At 36.7% G+C, this 20,685-nt stretch overlaps 2 protein-coding genes across 2 annotated transcripts; one reads left to right on the forward strand and one right to left on the reverse strand.

Moving 5' to 3' along the window:
• The first annotated feature begins 430 nt into the window (after positions 1 to 430).
• On the forward strand, positions 431 to 3,729 carry LOC306868562 (cytosolic 5'-nucleotidase 1B). Its single transcript, XM_079414808.1, has 6 exons — positions 431 to 674; positions 765 to 884; positions 971 to 1,103; positions 1,461 to 1,583; positions 1,707 to 1,870; positions 1,955 to 3,729. The coding sequence occupies exons 1-6, from the start codon at positions 660 to 662 to the stop codon at positions 2,225 to 2,227; spliced, it is 828 nt and encodes a 275-aa protein (XP_079270934.1). The 5' UTR covers positions 431 to 659; the 3' UTR covers positions 2,228 to 3,729.
• Positions 2,554 to 19,538, reverse strand: rassf8a (Ras association domain family member 8a). The gene is made up of 5 exons (XM_079414807.1): positions 19,253 to 19,538; positions 11,026 to 11,230; positions 5,762 to 6,726; positions 4,451 to 4,595; positions 2,554 to 3,442 (listed from the first exon to the last, which is right to left on the reverse strand). Exons 2-5 carry the CDS (start codon positions 11,126 to 11,128, stop codon positions 3,321 to 3,323), a joined length of 1,335 nt encoding a protein of 444 aa, XP_079270933.1. The 5' UTR covers positions 11,129 to 11,230; positions 19,253 to 19,538; the 3' UTR covers positions 2,554 to 3,320.
• Between the last annotated feature and the right edge of the window lie 1,147 nt (positions 19,539 to 20,685).

A 20,685-nucleotide genomic window follows, 5' to 3' on the forward strand; every position in this document is an offset into this window, starting at 1 on the left:
TTGTCTTGTCGCTAAAGTACTGTATTTATAAGCTAGATATGAACAATGATGCAAAGCATGTTGTATGTTTTATAAGCATGTATTTGACTGAAATTGTCAGCGAACTGCATGTATAGCGCGGTGAATGTTTATTAAAGCACTTGAATACCACAATCACGACTTCATAAGTGGGAAACAACAGGATATTTCCAATAGCACGTGAAAACTGCTTTCAATTGAAAGTAGCTAAAACTACTAGCTAAATGTCACTAGCAAATTTACTAATCTATATAAAGATGAATGGAAATTTAGATAAGGTTTATCCAAGCAATTGCTATATTTGTCCCTAAACTTTTGAAAAAAGTCTCAAAAAGGGGGAAAAAGTCGCTAATCTAGCTGCAAAATAGCTAAATTGTCAACACTCGCATGTTGTTGTGCCTCTCCGGAGCGCAGGGTGGCGGTGAATGCTGACAGCAGCACTGTGTAATGCAGCGTGAAGCAGGCGGGGAGTATATAGCTACTCATATTTCAGTTTTTATTACATCATATGTCTTTTAGGAGTGTCCATATCATGAAAAACACGCGCAGGTTTGTTGTGTGTTCGTTGAAGTAACCGCTCGCCGTGTTTTCTTCACTTCCGCGTCTGTTTATGCAGGTAAAAGAGGGATAATTTGAAGAGAATGGAAGCTAAAAAGGTAAAATCAAAAGTTACTACACTGTCTTCTAGTGAATAACTCCTGTAACTAACGAAACTTAATAAAGTGCTCGATTTACTGTCTATGCAGAATCACACAGGTCCTCTTATGATTGCGCTGCAATATAATGACTTATTTGACTTGGACTCAATCTCAGCGTCTACAAACACAGATGTTCTTCCCAAAGGCAGAGCATTCATTTTTATTAAGGTAGGACAGGCCAGGTTATTAGATGTGCTGCATGGCCTATTTCAGAGGAAGTTTATGGATTATTAAAATGCTTGCTGTGAATGTAGGCTGTGCAAACAGTGAATGAGAGACTTGTGGAACAGAACAAGGCCGAATGTTTGCTTTTTGAAGTGATCCTCATTGCAAAGGAGTGTTCAGAAGAAATCAAAATGAAGATAGTTGAGAGTGTAAAGCATTACGGTAAGTTTACTTTGGCCATTTTAATACAGCACTTGCATAGATATAGAATAGGGACTAATTTCTCTCTCTCTCTCCAAGTGTTTAAAGAAGGTGCTCCTAATTTGTATTTTAAAAGTTTAGTATTTAATATTTTTTTTTTAAATTAAATGTTATATAAAATTAAACATTAGCTATAAAATACGAAAGGTTTTGACAGAATGTGTAAAATTTTGTTGGATAATTTATCAAAACATATTTGTGTCTCACAATAATAATAAACATTGGATATTTATTCTTAAATGCTTAATTTTTATTCAATTCTTATTAAGTATGATATGCTTATTTTATTTACATTTGCTTATTTTATTCCATCACTAGGTCTAGAAATTGGCAAATTTTTCTTTTGCAAAAAGGAAGAACTCATAAATACTCTTCAGTCCAACAAAGTCAAGCTGTTCCTCTCTACTGAAAGGGATGATGTCTATGAAGCTCTGCATACAGGTAGATCACTTCCTGAACATTTAATGAGTCATTTTAAAATATTTATTTTTAATACATGATTTAAAAAAAAAAAAAATGCATTAGTACACATTATTTTATGTTTGCACATTTTGTTGAGTTTAGGAATCCCAGCTGCTGTGCTGTATGATCAGGCTGATGATCATGTCCTCAATCAGCTAAAGGTCATTTTCTCAGGTGATGTTATCGGTTTCTCTGAGGATTCACTTGATAGTCTTTCAGATTTTGGATTCAGTGAAACCCAAGTAGAGACATTCAAAGCAGCAAAGGTAAATTATGAAACTTTGTACTTATGCAACAATCTTTTTTTTTTAAGCTACAATAGTCATATTAACCTAGTCTTATGTTACCAGATCTGCATGAAGGAGTTTGCCGTTTTGATCGGTCAGATGAGGAGGAGGTTTGGGCAAGAGAACAGCCCTCTCTGTACCTGTCTCTTAACCTCGTGGGGCTCTAGAAATGTCTGTGCATCTGCCCTGAAAACTCTTCGGGAATGGGGTGTGGATGTGGACGAGGCGTTTTGTCTGGCTGGAGCTCCTTGCAGCCCCATACTTGCTGTAGTTAAACCCCACATACTGTGGGACGGTGGCCTTCACAACATGAGGGACTTGTCCACCCACAGTTAGTCGCACTAAGCTGGACACACAAGTGTGGCTTACCTTTATTTTAATCAGGTGCCAATTCTGTTCTCTTGCTGTTACACTTGACTTTGCATATTTTATTCAAAAGGGTTATGTTGTAAAATAAGAAGCATCCATATAGGGTGATTAGGGATTAATAGTAATTCACAGTACTATACATAGATTTGGTTTTAGGGGTTTGTATTAAGTTTTTTTCTGTTTACGAAAACTATAGTACATGACTAAGAAAAAATTAAAAACATGTTTAAATACTCCCAATCTACTGAAATTAAATGCAGCCATATTTAGAAGACAACACATGAGCAAAGTCTGAGCATAAAACGTCATAATATATTTTATATAATCTAATTTACAGAGTCAGCATGCTTACACCATCCTTAAAGTTGATCCTATCATGGCTTGGGTTGAATTTCAGAAAGGCACTACTTTCAGCTAAACAGCTATGATATCATCTATTGAAACAAATTATATATAATATATTAAAGATCTAGTTCACCCAAAATGAAAATTCCTTTAAAACTTTTTTTTTTGTTTTATATATATATATATCTCCCAAGTCATGTTTAGAATATGAGCGTGAAAATTTTCATTTTGGGTGAACTATTCCATTAAGAGTAAAAGTACATTTTCAAGCAGTATCAGTTATATTTTATGCATATTTCAACAATAATGACATTGGCGAAATTAAAGCAAGGAGTACAATATTTTGCAGTCATGCAGTAACATATTGCAACTAAAATAAGTGATTGTCTTTGGCTCAACAGTAAAACACTTATACAAATTATAAATCAACCATAGTATGAAATGTAAAAAAAAAACTAAATCACAGGTCAGATTGATCTCCACTAACAGTAAACACAAATGTGGAAGTTGCACATTCATACAAATGTTTTCAGAGGCTAAAATAAGAATACAAAAATATATTTATGCTTCCAAAGTAATTCATCCTTCATCTACTTTTTTTTTTTTTTTTTTTTTAATGTGACAGGTTACAGTTATCATTTTCTAATACACTTTCTAATAATGATACTATACTATACAAATCAGCATACTTATGGTCAAGTCTACCAAGTGGTCCTTAAACATAGATGCCCTCAGGATTTAAACCTGAGGTGATCGAACTATGGAGTCCATGGATGCTGCCGACCACTGGATGAGATAAACCCGGTCGTTTCAATGAGCCAGTTAACGCAGCAAAGTCTGGGGAATGAAAGAAAACAACTTATATAAAGAACTTTGTCTAATATCTCATTGTAAAGCTCATTATATATATATGTATGCTAAGAACTTAACAATACAAACAAAATTAGAGTAGTCTTGACCAATTCCATAGATCTTTGCTTAATTCCAATAACAGTTGCTTATTTGGAATATCATACCACCATACTACTATTCCTGCGGTATATAGTATGGATACAATGCATGTAATGCCTATTTTCTGAATGCATAGAATATGCAAATACAACAGAGCACAATGCTTAATCCACAATGCAATGCAGTTTACTTATTTCTAGTGACGAATGATCTGAAAATAATATCAGCGGTGATTTTGACTCATTATTTGATCAGATTCAGGCTGCATTCAGTATGCAGTATGCTAATATTCAAACTAGCCTTTTAATTAACCAATTAGCCAAGTCTATGGATATTGTAAACTCTTTGACCAATAACACGTACAATACCAACTCTAACCACAAGGTGGCACTTTGAATTAGAAATATAAATAATAATAGAAAAAGCACTTTGAATCAGTGACATCTACAAACAAAAGGCTTGCAACTGCAGTGTTATTTTTCATCCAGTCTTGACGTCAATAAATCGGAGAGAAATAACAGAGTTGTGTACTCGACAGAGTAAATGACAGAGGCAAGACCGCTGAGTCAATCTTTGCAACTATAATATGTCACGGCACCGATGAAGCAGGAGCATGCAAAAACTCTGCAGCCTTACATGTTTTAACTAAGGAAAAGGCTTTTAACTCTCTCCTACGAGGGCCTGCAGTGTTTTTTTGCTAGATCTGTAAGTGAAAACTTACTTGGCACTCTAGTAAATTAAAAACAGATGTGGGCTGGCCATTAATGACACTTGTAAAATGAACTTATTAGTGTGGTTGAGGTCTTCTTTTCATTCATGCCGAGTCCTAACAGAATCCACATTGTATGGAGCATATCCCTGGGGCTTTAGATATATTGTCAGTAAAAACAATACCTTTATAATCTGTTGTGTTGCTGGAGTCATCATCACCAGGCTCCACAGGCAGAACCGTGACTTTGGTGCCTGTTTGTTGTATGAACTGCTGTAGGTTTACCTGCCTCAACTCTTTGGTAAGCTGCTCCAGTTCATACTGACTCTCCTGGTGGAAACAGGGTGGAGAAGGTGCTAATGAAATGTTTGCGTAGTACTGCAACTGGCATTCAGCCTGCAGCAATGCAATAACAACTGGCTATAAACAGTAACAATGTTCCAATGTACTTCCACAAAATCAGCTCACAATTCTAAACAGATGCGTCATTTTTGCATTTACAACAATCACAAGTGAGAAATGTTTTAGAAAAGAGCAGCTAAAACCAGCATGAATTTCTTTGTTAGTGAGTGCTGGTTTGGAACTTGTCTAGTTAAGTATATTTCAACCAGCTATGTTGCTCACCATTTGTTGAGGCTAGTCAACCTCCCAATATTTTGCTGGTTTAACTACTTAAGAAGCCTTGTGGGTGAAACCACAGAGTCAAGATTTGGCTGTTTAGCCTGGTCGAGTTATTCCCTGCTGGTAGATGCAGATATTTTTGGATGGCTCTTAAAAGCGTGAAATGGAAATGCTCCCTGCTGCCTTTGAAATCACAGCTAAGGCTAGTCGCTAATGAAGGACTAACGTTTGCACATTCTTGTGGTGCAATCAGCTAATCACCATTGTCAACATGTCATGATGTCAAACTACACGACTTTTTAACACTAGGCTTCATTCATTTGCCAACTCTGTAAATGATTACACAAGAAAAATGGACATCATACACTAAAAAAAATTCACAAAGATCACATTGTACCAAATGATGAATAAGTGTTTAAAAATCAGCTTAATATATTAAAAATGTTTGATATCCTTCAGCTTGATGGAATCACGGTCTGAAGCTATTGATCACTGCAATTTTATGAGAAATCTGTCAACTCCAACTGGCCAAAATCTGAAGAATGGCTCTGACGTTTGTCAACTTTTGGCAACTAGTGTCAACTTATCCAGACTGCAAATTAGAGCCAACGTTTTTGTAGTGTATTTTAGCCTTTACTTCTAGGTACTTCTGGGGGATCCTGCACCACCCAAACAACTGGTATTGAGATAAACAGAAATAGTTAATTGTTTTATCCAGGTATTGTAGACTTCTTTGCAGCCAACACAGCATATAGTGGTGAAAAGCAATGCTTCTCTCTTCAATAATAATCTCTGGCCACTAATTACCACGGCAGTCTTCAATTTTAAAATTTCATATGGATTCCTCAAGTTTTTGTTTGTGAAATTTGACGTACCTGCAGTCTCTTGCATGACTCAGTCAGTGAGCGCTCCACTGCTCTTGAGCTGTTTTCAAGCTGGGCCGTGTGTTGAGCTTGAGCTTTGAGTTCTGCTTTCACTCTCTGAAGTCTAGCCTTCACTTCCCCCTCACTGGCCTGCTGGCTCTCTTTGATCTCCTTATGTTGCTTTTGAGCCTCTATGCCTGCCTCTACACCCTGCAGAGACATCAGCCGCTGTTCCAGATCCGCCTTACAGCCGCGCAACCGACTGCTCAACTCCTGGAGGTGATCCTGCAGCTGCCTCTCACTCTCTCGCTCGATCTCGAGCTCGGTTGCCCAGAATTCGTCTTCCTCAATCTCCACCTTGTTCCTTCGCACCTGCTTTTCCAACCTTGAAACTTCCTCGATCATCTTCACATACAGTTCGTCGTCCTCTAGTCCAACTCTTTTCTCAGTCAGCATTCGAAGCTCTGCCTCGTACGCCTCTATCCTGCTGTCTAGAACCGAAAGAGTCTCCCTCTGCAGTCTCACCAGTTGGGTAAGATCCTCCACGCGGTGGCCTGATAACCGAGGGGACATTGATGGTGAATTGTGAGCACTTCTCACTAAAACCTCTCGTTGTTTGGCACTACTGTCACTGAGCCTCCCTCCACTAAGGATGTCCCTCAGACTGCGGGGCACACCGGTGAAGGTCAGAGATTTGCGCCGTGGCTCGCGCCGACGGAGGGAACGGTCACCTGGAGCTCGGAGCTTGGCCATCAAAGGAAGGCTCTGCCGATGCAAGCCACGCTCTGGGCCCCGAGGATTCAGATGTTCAGTTGAGGGGTACTCCTTGAGAGACGGACCTGTGCGGTGAAGGATAAACTGCACGTCACCGGCATACTGCCCCCAAGTGTTCAGGGAGGCCACCGGACTCTCATGAGGAACGAGATGTCGCTCAGTGTCCCTCCATTTTTCGATCAGTGTATACCGTCCTGTGCGACCTATAAAAAAGAACAAGGATTATAGTGCTGAACAAGACCAATAAGCCAAATATATCAAAGGGATAGTACACCAAGTATGTTCACAAAGAAAACAAAAATGACTTTATTCAACAGTTTCTTCTAGGGATGCACTGAATTTTCGTCTGCCGAAAATTATCGGCTAAAAATGCCATTTTCGTTTTTCGACCGAAAGATAAAAACAGGCGAAAATACGAGCCGAAAATATATATATAATAATATGTCGCGTCCCAGCTTGCCCGGCAGTGTTAAGCATGCGGGTTTCACTCTCCTCGTCATTGTGCGGGTTTACGCTCTGCTCAATATTCCGCTCCATAAATGTGCTCGTGTACTGCTCATGCTCACCGAAAAAGCAAAGTCTGCTAAAATAACGCGCTGACAGGAAATTTCAACTTGTTCCTGTTTGCAGTAGCGCTACTGTGCTTTAACATGGTGTAGTACAGCTGTACTGGGCAACGCTGGTACAATTATGCTTTCAGTGATGCTCTGCTCACATGCTGATAATAATAGCTTAGGACTATACAATATTTGGAGAATTAGTCCAAAAAAAAACAACTTATATCTGATTCTGTTACATAGAAGTGAATAAAAATATTATATTGACATTTAATATTAAGGTAACACTTTACAATAAGGTTCCATTAGTTAATGTATTAACTAACATGAACGATCAATGAACAATACATTTACAGTGTTTATTAATCTTTCTTAATGTTAGCTTTAATGCTAATACAGTTGTTCACTGTTAGTTCACGTTAAAGCAGAGTGCATTAACTGTTAACATGCACAACTGTTGTTTTTAATAATGCATTAGTAAATGTTGATAACTAAGATTATAAATGCTGAAGAACTATTGTTCATTCTTAGTTCATGTTATCTAAAGTTACCTAATGAACCTTATTGTAAAGTGTTAGCAAAATTTATATAAATTCTGTCCAGTTTTATTGTGCTACTTTCAGTAAAAGTGTGGTTATTTTATTGGCTTGTTTTTTTTTTTTTTTTTTTTTTTAGTATCATTAAAAATTGAGTTAAATTAAAAAGTCTTACAAAATTACTTTATATTATTTAATAAAGTAATAAATAATCATTACAAAGCATTTTTGGTTTCGGTTTTTGGCCAAGTGCATCCAGAATTTTCAGTTTTGGTTTCCCCCAGAATTTTCATTTTGGTGCATCCCTAATTTCTTCTCTTCCATGTCAGTCTTTGACATGCTGTTAATGCAGGAGTTGGATTCTGACGTAGAACCTGGATGCATTGTTCCTTGTTTACAAGCAGATGCAGCACACTGTACATAAAACTTGTCTGAAGTAAACATGTCTGAAGATTTCAGACATGTTGAAATATTTTTTTTTTTAATATTTTGCCCTGCCTTACTTATTTGAACCAGAATATACAATGAACGAAGAGAGATGGATGTTCTATGTCAACAGCACCACACACATCTATTGTGATACTCTCGTGAACGCACATCGAAGACTGACACAGAAGAGAAGAAACCACTGATGTCACATGGATTATTTTAACGTTGTCCTTACTATATTTCTGGGCCTTGAATGTGGTAGTTGCATTTCTGTCTATGCAACTAGAAAGCTTTCGGATTTCATTAAAAACATCATAATTTGTGTTCCAAAGATGAACGAAGGTCTTAAGGGTTTGGAATGACATGAGGATGCATAATTAATGACAGAATTTTTAATTTTGGGGTGAATTAACCCTTCGTATGTACTCTCAACAATTTTTTGTTGACTAATATGTTGCAAAATTGACCTTATGCTTAGCATCATGCAAAAGCAAACATTTGTAAATGAAAACAGTATGATTTACAATCTCATGTTAGTGTACATCATTATAAACATACTTTCCCAAAGTAGTATTACTTTATTTCTGTTAAACCCTTTTAAATGGGAAAAAAACAGTGTAATTCTTGTTTAAATGTGTCATGTTATGACTTATATCATTGTTATGTGAATACACAAATATATTAGGGATGTTTTTCCCAATCCCATTCCACCCTCTTCCGCCCATCATTTCCTGTACTTCTCCACTACCATATAATTTGCTTAAGGGCAAAGGCACAATATTTATTCATAAAATTAGTGCACTTCATCTAAAGATACACATTTGAAACAGCGAGCAGTAATTTGTTAAATCCATTCTTCCCCCAGTAAAAACATACAAATTTACTTTCAAAAATGTCAAAGTGGATTGAGGTGTTCTTAAGAGTTTTTTCTTTCAGTAGAATGAGTCAGATTTTCCATGTCAGCGGGCACTTTGGTTGCGCCAGTGCATTTCTCACTAATACAAGAGGGGGTCCATAGATTGTACCAGTCTGAGTGCAGCTGAAAATAGAATCAAACGGTGACGTCAAAGACAGGTTTGAATCAAAAACAAATTGCTTTGGGTCCCACTGGTGATGTAATTAACTGAAATCAGCTTTGTAGACTATTTGCGCCCTCTCCTTGAAACTCCTTAAAATATGGCTGATGTCTTTAGACTAGTTGTTAAACTAGTCTCGAGCCAAAACAAACTCTCTTAATCTTCTTTTTAATTATGAAATGGATGATGATTACTCAATCAAACTCGATGCCAGATGGTTTCAGCATTACTCAATTGATGGCATCTGTGTTAGCAACTATAGCTTCCATGATTTAAGTCTTCCATACCACTGCTGGGGAGCTTTTTGGTAGTATACGTTATTTGTTTTTTTTATTTACACTGTTCACTGAGGTCCACTTATAATGTTATCAAGAGTTTTATATCAAAAAAGATCATTCAGAAGTAATAAGCTATTTTCTGTCCTGTTTTTAACCTCCCTCATCAGAACGCTCTGTTTGAATAGGTGTAGCGGATTGAAGACTCTGAAGTAAATGCCCACTGATATGATTGTGTATGCAGTGATTTAGGTTAAAAATGCATAAATACTCAGTACACATCAAACCATCTGTAATGACAGACAAAGCAATAGTAATCACAAAATGAAAATGGTTACTCACTTACAGTCGGATCCAATATAATCTTTCTGAAAATCCGGCATCGAATTTTGCCTAGTTTGTAAACGAATTCACAGTAAAAATGAAGTGAACAGAGGACCGAGTTCTTACTGACGTGGTCTGGATTTCATTAAAAATAAAGTTAATCCACTTTTTCTTAATGTTCAGAGTTCAGATCAGAAGGCAATGCAAAGACAGTTTTTCCATAACTTGGCACTGCACAGAAACCAAACGATCATTTGGGTTCTGCGTAGATCTGCGTTCGCCCCTCATTATTTACACTACATGGACAATTCGGTGGGTGGGGCTAAAGAGGCAGCGATGTACAGGCAGGCGTTGATCTTCTGTGGAGGTGGCGTTTAGCCACACTGTTTTACATCATAGTACGTAGTACATTCCACAAGCTGTTGTTTTGGCAGAGTGGCTTCAATATAAGATATTTTTAAACTAACGCGAAAGTTTTCAGTTCTGAAACTTACAGGATGTTTTTAATAGTACGATAATTTAGTTTTTAATAGAACAGCACCTCTTATTTGTCAAAAGATCAAGGGAATTTTGGTTTCTCAGTTCGCAACCCCTAAAGGTCTTCTGAAGTGAATTGATGTGTTTGTGTAAGAAAAATATAATCGCTAGCTTCCGATAAATGTTGCATACATGTTCACGAGAGAGTGGCGTTCCAGGGGATGATGTAGGAAGTAGGCGTAGCATAAGCTCCGGTGAAAAGTGACGAACACGTAAGTGCAGAAGAGAGAGCAAAACAAAACACCGGTCACAACTTAGAAGTACAAAACGAGGATTTGTAAAGAAAAATATCTGTAAACAAAACTTGGTTCTCACGTCATCCGCTTGGACAGCACTCTCTCGTGAACGCACGTAAGACAGTTAGCGGAAGCTAGAGATTGTGGTTTATGAAGTTGTAAATATAGATATGATGGATGGACACAGTTTTTTTGGATTTCAAAATCTTAACCCCATTCATTGCCATTGTAAAGCATGGAAGAGCCAGGATATTTTTTAATATTAACTCTGACTGTATTCGTCTGAAAGAAAGTCATATACAGTAAATCATTGGGTAATTTTCATTTTTGGGTAAATTATTCCTTAAAGTCATACAAAATACAAGTTTTGAATGACATAAGGGTGAGTAATTAATGAATTTTCATTCGTAGTTAAACTATTACTTGTGAATATTTTTGTAGCTTGACAAACTACAGTTTCAAAGTAGCTTCTCCAACACTTTTCCATGCATTTTTTTTTTAAAGAGAGCAACTTAAAATTGACACTACCTACCAATTGCTTGAGCCAGAGCGATGACCACTTCCTGGCAGGTGGTGGCCTCTGTGACCCCACAGACCACACGCTGAACTCCGTCGACCCACACCTTCAGCTCCATCCTGGGTCAATCTCTGGAGGATCTGGGGCTGCTGGTCTGTGATGTCATACTGTCCTGCTCCAGGGGTCCAGTGCTACAGCAGTCACCCCCCTCACAGCAACTCTGCAACAACCACAACACGGGTTAGGAAACACCTGGGAATGATATATACTTCTCTCTGCCTTCAGCAGATATTCTCATACTAATAAGTGTGGGTATCTGAAATGAATTCGATCTTGTGTTTTTGAATGTCTTTTGCTTAAATTTGTATTTTTAAGTCAAAGACACCTTGTTGACTGGAGTTTCGAGATTGTTTTTTTATTATTATTCCCACAAGATTTGTTCGGTCTCTTTGTTCTCAGCTGAATGTTTACTTTTAATGAGTTTACAAAGTGGCATTTGTGGTTAGAAAGCCATAAAAAAAACAACTTCTATATACAAATTTCTAACCTTTTTAGCTTAAACAAATAAGCATTAACTTTACTACAATCTGAAATGCATCTGTCTAGGAATAAAGACAAGTGTTATAATATAATCAGGAAAGCTTTGTAAAAGGAAATGACTATGCTATTAGCAGGAGACCTCTGTGCTTCCAGATGGACACATTTCCTTCCTCAGATCTCTGACTAGTTGAACAATCAGCTCTTCTTCTGTATTTAACAAAGAAACAAGATACTGCGGTCTAAATAATTATTCAGTCTCTTTGAAACAACAGCTCACACATGGTCCCAAAATAGCATATTTTCCAAGAAACGAATTGGCCATGAATCAGTGCTTTTTGTGGAGGTGTGCCGAGGGTGTGAAGAGGAGGAGGATGACATGAAAAACAGTTGGCTGCAGTGTGGACGTCCTGCTGGATACAGTGAGACCAGCTGGACCTGACATTATGTTCCTCCCACTTCTGCAAACAGGTACAATTTTAGGACGAAGGGCTGGCAACCACACACGCCTGAGCAAATTTTCAGCTTTGTAGAGAAAATTCACAAGATCTGAGTTTATTCTCTCAGCAAAGAAAATATTACACAAACTGATGTAAAAGAGTCTAATGGTGTGTGCACACCAAAAGGGAATTTAAGTATTTGAACGAGTAGATTGCACACAAAGTCAATGCAAAGATGTGAATACAGCAAATTCAATATTTATGAGATTTGCCTCAATCGTGTTTTCTGTGAAAGTGGAAAAACTTCAACAGCTAGCGTAAAATATGCATGATGCGTTGTCATGCAAGCCAATCAGCAAAGAGCTTATTGTCACGTCCGGTTGTATCAGAAAATGTTTTTATTATTTTTATTCACACAAGTGATGCGAAAGTAATCTAGAGCAAGTAACGCGATGCAAATAATTGCTTCGCTTTTAGTGTGAACACAAGACTGGTGTAAGATCCACTTGCAGATTTACTGAAGAAAGTGCAATAATTAACCCAAGCAAACAGTGGGAGGGATATCCAAAGTCATTTAACATAAATCAAGCTTCACCAATCAGAAAAACACGAGTAAAACAAATGAGTAACAAATGAATTCAAAAACACAGCAGAGTCAACCAGAATATACAGAGCTTTCCACATGCATGTTATGAGTTCATAAGAGCCCATTTTACTTGCCTCTAAATGAATAGTAACCTGAGATGCACAATCATAGAATCACAAAATAGGTTTGAGTCCATTTACAAGGCCAGGGACTAATGGAAGCCTGACTTTAAGGTGAAATTTTTTATTTTTTTTTATTTGTAATTGTGACTTTCTTGTAATTCCTGGTTTTATTTTTAGCTCACAATTTGACTGTATATAGTAGCGATTTCATAAATCAATGTGACTTTATTTCTCATTATCAATAATATTGGCCTTATTTAATCACTTTAATCACACACACACATACACATACATATATATATATATACTGTTTGTATTGATTGATTGGCTTGCATGAAAACGCATCATGCATATTTTCCACTATACAATACAAATTTCGAATAAAATTTGTTATTTAACCCACCTTATTAATATTAAAAAAAAAACAGTTGTGATACATCTTTATCCACAATGGTTTTGTTAACATTCTGTTATTACAAGATTATGCATAGTGTCCTTTATTGTTTATTAAATTCCAGACAATTTTATTTCGTCCACTCATGCTATTTTTTTGTAGAAGTTCTAATATCAAAACAAATGTGTTCTTTTAATTTCTTCATTATGTTTATAGAGCTTTGGCTCCAGCAGAGGGACAGGGACGATTTACTGACTGTTTGGGGCACTGCGCTGGAAAAGTAAAGCACTGCAGCAGCCAAAGACCACAGCATCAAGACAGAGCTCCTCTCTCAATGAAATACTACACCCGTCCTAGGCTAATAAAATCTGCAAGCACACAAAATTATGCATTACTCATAAAAAACAATGTGCAGTTCTCAAAGGACAACTCTTTTTGGGACTAAAAACCAGGTTGTTAAAACAAAGCTTACAAAGTTTTTTTCAGCAGAAGTCTTTAGTTCAAGATCCTTCGTAATTGAAAAATAAAAACTGATGATATAGTAAAACTTTTTTTTTCTTAAACAGGCATTTCTGGATATCTTTCACAGTATAATTCGTTTATAATTCATCTTAAAAATAACAACTTTTTGAGCTTAAAATTGAAACTGCATTCATCTAAAGCAGCAGTTTTTATCATAATACATTTTATCAGGATGTTTCCTGGGAATCAAATCATGACCTTGGCGTTTCTATTGCCACATTCTACTATTTCTTCAACAGTAACCCAATTGTTTGCACACACGATATAATAATACTTTGCTTTAAACAATCAAGCCATTATTTCCAAGAACTACCCAACAAAAAGATGTCTTCTCAATTGCTTTTTTCAACCCTGTAAGAGGGAGTACACTGAATATCTCTGGTTTAGTGCGGAGACATATGGTGGGGTGGAACCCCTATAAGAGCTCTTCGGTCTGAGCCAAAATGGAAAAAAGAGAGCTTATTACAAAAAACCAAATAGCTACTGCAGTCAATGTGGAGTTCTTGCCAAATTTCTCATTTTTGATTTATACATGGTTTGGAATCTTTCAGAAACCATGGCTGCCAATGCAAGGACGTTCAAATCACATTTTAAATTGCCCATAAATTTATGCAAAAAATTCCCACTTGGCATTGTCACACAACATTTCTTTTTAGGAGTGCGATCCTCAGCAAATGTCAAAAATGTGATGTTTGTTGCACGTGGCATATTTTCTCTCCATTTTGCCCTTCTGTAAGCAGATACGCATTTTGTCCTTCATTTTTACTACCCTTTAGCGTCTATGACAACAGATGGAGTCCTGTAGCCAATAGTCAGATGCATAGTGGGGCCATTTTATGTGTCCTTTTCTGACTAACGCAAAAGTGGCCTGCAGCCGACTCTATTCTGACATTTTTCCAGGAGCGATCACTGAAGCAAGGAAGCCCAGTTAACGGATGACTTCACGTCTGCTGCATATATGTTTGACTGAATTAACCAAAAACACAAGGGAACCAAGGTTGTCCGATCAGACATAGTACAAGATGTAATATCAAAACGTGTGAGATTTAAAGTTTGACCTTCTAAGAATCAGATCACAAGTCCATAGTATTTGTTGTCTTTTACACAATGCATGAGTAGAATAAAAAATAAAAAGCCAAGAACCTAAAACACAATGCTTGTTAAGACTAAAAGAGCCACAGAAGTTCAATGTCACTTTAAAATAGTGGCAAAGTGACACATTAATCATTATTTGCAACACAACCTCGGGCCTACAGTCTTCATGAAAGCGCAAATAAACGTCACAAGGCACGTCCAAGTCATGTGTGGAAATTGAGAAGTACTGGAGCTACATTGGCCATTTGGACTGTTTTGTTCAGGCCACCGGTCTTAATCAGGAAAAGACTGTTGAATTTGATTGCCGCCCCACCATGAGCACTCCATTCAATCATCTGCGCATCATGCAAGTGATCACTTAGTCTAAAACGAGCACTGAATCAAGCACCATTTGTGGAAGTCACAATGAAGCATTTGGGAACTGACTGTCCATTTGCTACATCCATCTCTGAATTCATGATGACATCATTCCACATGATAACTATGGGCCAGATTTACTAACAGTTTGCACTAACACAAACCCTGTTTTGGCATTAAAAACTACTGTTTGGATTTACTAAAAACAAGCAGTGAAACATTAGTGATGAAAGGGAATGGGCAGTTATTTTTGCGGCTGATCTTATTACATATGCATTTGTAGGAGTTTCCATTTCAGACACAAAATTTATGGGTAAATAAATCATGCAAGGTGATTTACTAAAGTTTGTGGAAGTCAATTTACTTGTTATTTATGCCATTATTTAACGTCCCCAAAAAGCATGTCTGAAAAGGGTTACTCCACCCCAAACTGAACATTTTGTCATTAATCACTTACCCCCATGTCGTTCCAAACCCATAAAAGCTTTGTTCGTCTTCGGAACACAAATTAAGATATTTTTGATGCTTTCTGGCAGCTCCCTGACCCTCTTATAGACAGCAATGTAATTAACACGACCAACGTCCAGAAACGTAGCAAGGAGATCGGTAAAATAATGTGACATCGGGGGTTCAACTGTAACTTTACGAAGCTACGAGAATACTTTTTGAAAGAAAACAAAAATAACGACTTTATTCAACAATTCGTCTCCTTTATGTCAGTGTAGCGCCATTTTGGAGAGTATCCACTGAACGCAAACTGTGTATGTTGTTCTGTGTCAGCCGCACCACACGGATACATTTTTGACGTCGCTTACGCTTTGAATGAAAACAGCGTATCCTTGTGGTGCAGGACCTCTTCTCAGGACCTGATGTCTATAAACCACTTATTTCTATATCTTTTATCTATACTCAGACCATCAGTAGGAAACTTTTGCACGGTGAAATGTGACTTTTGGTGGTATAAATTACACCAGCATTGGTTTTGTGAAGTCTCTCTTTATAAGGCTAACCATCTCAATGAACCCAACTGAGTAATATCCTCCTACCATTGCTCATACTTCTGATTCAGGCTTCTGCATTTTCCCTCGGGAATCAATGAAGTAAGGTACCCAACGTTTTTCCACCAATTTCACTCTACTCCTTAGCCAACTTTATGAGTAAATATAAACGACATATTTAGTTTTAACTTGTTTATTAAAAACATTTGGCAAACATGTCTTTCTTATGCTTTGTCTGAGACCAAGAGAATAAAGTGATTGCTAAGACAAACAAAACTTAGTATTGCTCAAACTTAATGCTGAACAAACCACTAACCCAAAGTTAAACTTTGGATGGCATTTCTAGATGCAGTACGGGCACTCACATGTTCCTCAGGAAAAACTCAAGATTTGGCTGATTCAAAAGCTGCACAAAAGCAAATATAGAAAAATAAATATCCCCCAAATATTCCTCCCAATGGGAAGTTAACATAGCATATGTCTAACAAACCTTTCATTTGGTTATTAAGAATCAAGAGAGCGTTTGGCAGAGGCTAAACCCTAAAGTCTGCAAGGAAAGGATCAAATTAAAAACAAATGATACAAGATTCGAGGTCTATCCAAAACCAGAGAGAATGAGCTAATTTCTCGTGGAAAGATGGTGTGCTGTTACTATTGCAGAGCTATTTTGGATGAACCTTTTATTCTACTTGTGCTTGCGCTAGCTGCCATGCTACATGTAATTACTAGCAATTTATGCACTCTCCCACAAGTAGTTGCAGGCCTCGGTTGAAACCGTTCCAAGAGTAAAAACACTCCAAGAAACACAGATAGCTAGATAGAGCTAGATAGATATTTTGAACAATTTTTAATCTTTTTTGGCAGTTTATGAAAGTGAACTTGACCCAAAACTTTCAAGGTCCACAAAGGGTATAAAAGTAGTGTAAAATGAATCCAGACTTGAAAGTGACGCAATTATTTTTTATGATGAACTGACTGAAATGTATCGTCAAACCTCACATCACGTGATCAAATGGGAGGCTAAATGAGGTTGATCAATGTTTTGATTCAAGGGTGAATAAAGCCCTAAATTTCGATCTGTTCTTCACAGAATGTGACCGTGTTGCTTCAAAAACATATAAAATAGTCATCTACTTTCATGCTACCATTTGATCCTTATTGGAGCTTGGAAGATTGGGTTCTATTGACTTCCATAATGGACAAAAACGGCTGAAACATTCTTCAGATTATCTTCTTTTATGTTCCACAGTCAAATGAAAGTCATACAGGTTTGGAACGGTGTCAGGGTGAGTAAAAGATGACAGTTTTTGGGTCCACTGTATAGTGAAAAGATTAGCTAGTGACTAAGGCATTTTTAGGCTTGAAGGAATGCAGGTGGTTATCCAAAGACTTGGGCCTTGATTTTACACCATGGAAACTGATAACATTGAGGTTACACATTCCACGCAGCCGGGCACTGAACGCTGAAGGAGATAAGACGTTTCTAGCCCCCCTCACGCTTTCTCTAATCAAAGACTTTCATTTGTAGCCATTGTCCACGACTAAGAAATGTTATTTATAGCATGCAGGTTTTGATACTAAAGTTCAATTAGGTTTTTTTTTATTTATTTAGAAGAACAGTTTTTTTTTTCTGGTATTCTCTTATTTGAGCTACGGCAGAATTGGGATATATTTTTAAATCTCGTGTTTTGAATCTTGTTCCTTCCTTAGGGAAAATTAAGGTGCAAATCAAACACTAAGTAAACAAACAACACCACTACACAATCAAACTGAACCACAAAAGACCTCCCATCTGCCAAACACAGAGGAGAACTGTGTCCTCACCAAATCTCCCATCTGGGACGAAAGAGGAAGGAAAACAATCCTTCGTTCCCCATCCCAGTAAAACAATAACCTGAGGTTTTGGAAGAAAGCGAGTGAATTCACAGTGAAATCTCCCAATCTTGCTCCTAAATCCCCTGGGTGTCCCAAAATGTACTTTGCTACGCTTGATTCTTTCACGTAGATTGGCACATTTAGCCTGTGAGAGTAAAAAACAATGAGGAGCTTTCATGGAAAGTAATAGGAAAACAAAGCTTTGAAGGGAATAAAACCATGCCAAGTCCTTCTCTAAGGACGCTAGATGGCAAACAGTCTACCTACTGTGGTATTTAACTACGGACCAGCAAGAGCCGCCTTCGCTCTCAGAGTTTGTTGAGTCTCAAGTCTCAGCTGAGGTGCTTTAATAAACTTGAGAATAAACGTCGGCCCCCCAAAATCCACCTCCACGCCCACGGCTAGGATGTAGACTGGCAGAATCGCTAACATCTGGATGGCACGTTTAGCTGGATATAATACTGCCTTTGTACTTTTGCCATGGTTGTGATCAGCAGGCTAGCTTTGAAGGACCAGCCAAAAACTGGTTACGAGTGTCAACGTGAATAAGTGGTTTATTAATAATCTCTCATCTTACCACTTTCAATAAAGTAGTTATGCATTCCCACTGTGGCAATACAAAAATGCCCTAAAGACACTTTGTTGGATTAAATGAGTATTTTGCAGTAAATAGCCTATGATATGATAAAAGAATAACCAAATGACAATTAATCTTTGTTAGAACCACCAAGGCCAACTTTCTATTGCACTGCATGACATACTAATTAATGATACAAATTAAAAGCACATTAAATGTTAGATAATAACTGGGTTTGGTAGTAACCGCATATTGCATCAAATAGACTTGTCATACACTGATGTTGTTAAGCAGACTGATCCTTCAAATATCAATAATTGAGTACAAATAAAAAAAGGCTTTACAATGAATTTACAAATTAAATAACACAAATCTACCATCTTTATGTGGGTTAACAATTCATTGCATCCACATATAGAGGAGAACAAAACAAACAAACAAAAGTAGCAGCTTTATTGCATGCGTTTTCCCAACAGTGTTGAAAGCAAATCTCAGTTTGCTTTGAATATGAATAATAAACTTTGTTTGTGTGTGTGTGTGAAGTCAATTGATATGACGGTCTGCATACAGAATACTAAAAACATGCTATTTTAACTGTTTTTTTTTTTTCTTTAAGTTAAATGACAAAAAATTAAGACCTAAAGTTACTAAATATATCAGATTGTGATGCTGAATGCTGTTTTTAAGTTGAATTTATGAAGCATTTCAGTTTCCGCATGCAAAATCTGTACATTCTTACCTTTATGACTAAATGTAAGAAAACATTTATCCACTTTTTGTCCGATCCGATGTCACAAAGACCAAAGTTTGTGCAATAAATTAAAAGGACACTGTAGCATTCATGTTTTTTTCTGTGTTAAGACTAACTATACAGCTCCGTTTGCTATAAACGAACTGCTCTTATATTTTGTGGTTTTACAGCGCAAAAGTCTGAGAAAATTAGCGGATTTCATCCGTAGGGATCACCGCCCCACAGGAAAAAGTTTTCATGCTGTGCCGCAGTCAGTCCATCCGAGCTCAAATGTGGAAAACACGACCATCTGATCTTACTCGCTGCATTCTCTCAAGTCCCGCCCTCAGTCTCATCATAGTGTGCTATTATTGGTCAAGCTTGTGAAGCGCCTCTAAACTGTCCAATCAGAGACCGCTTTTGAGAGACTCCTATTGGCCCATCTTGTCGCAGAAGGCGGGACTTTTCAGTTTTGTCAATTCAGTTTTATTCCTCAAGAGGGCGCTTGACGGCTCAGAAAACCTGGGTTAATCTCTGGACGGTTTTTAGTGTGATTTAAATCATTTCAATTATTAATAAATAATTTAAAAAGGAAATTTAAATAGCCTCAACAGTCACTATTTTATTTATTTATTTAACAAAATGTTTTGATTTGGTAAGCATGTGAGCGCTGAGAAAAGTAATAAACATCACGTGACAATCAACAAAATCAAAGAGTTTCATAAGCGGTTTGAACAATAGCTCACAACAGAGTTATGATGCTTAAACATTTTAATAACCATAAATTATAAAAAAAAAAAAAAAAATCAAAAGACAATACATTTGAATACAGCAAAACGGTTTGGCGTTATTTTTTTAAATAAAGACAGACTTGCAAACCCATGGAAATACTGACCCCTTGTGTCTTTTGCGTTTTTTTATTTTATTGTGTCATGTAAAATCAAAATATATAATTTTTTATTATTCCAAAGTTCAAATTATTTAACATATGTTTGCGTAACATATGTTTAAGATCAGATAATAGACTGTACTAAAGTCGTAAATCTTCCACTTTGTTTTTTTCAACCCTCTTTGTGTTGCAAAATCTTTTATAATAAAAAAAAAAAAAAAAAAAATATATATATATATATATATATATATATATATATATATATATATAATAATTAAAAGTGAACTCAAAATTAAAAATTACCGCAATGTGTAGAGTGAATTTCAAGCATAATTCATGCAATAATTTAGTATTAAAATATCTCTGGAACAAAAGTAATTCACCCAAGATAATAAAGTCTTCATTGTTAATGTTTTAGTGAATTTTATTTACCTGTTCCTTTACCATATAAATGATCATTTTAATTACGATATCTTGACAATATGAAAGAAAAAGCACTAAAAAACTTTTTATTGTATGCTTTTATTCATTTATTTATTTATTCATTGTATGC

This window comes from Barbus barbus (genome assembly GCF_936440315.1).
Source record: "Barbus barbus genome assembly, chromosome: 50".
NCBI classification, from domain to species: Eukaryota; Metazoa; Chordata; class Actinopteri; order Cypriniformes; family Cyprinidae; genus Barbus; species Barbus barbus.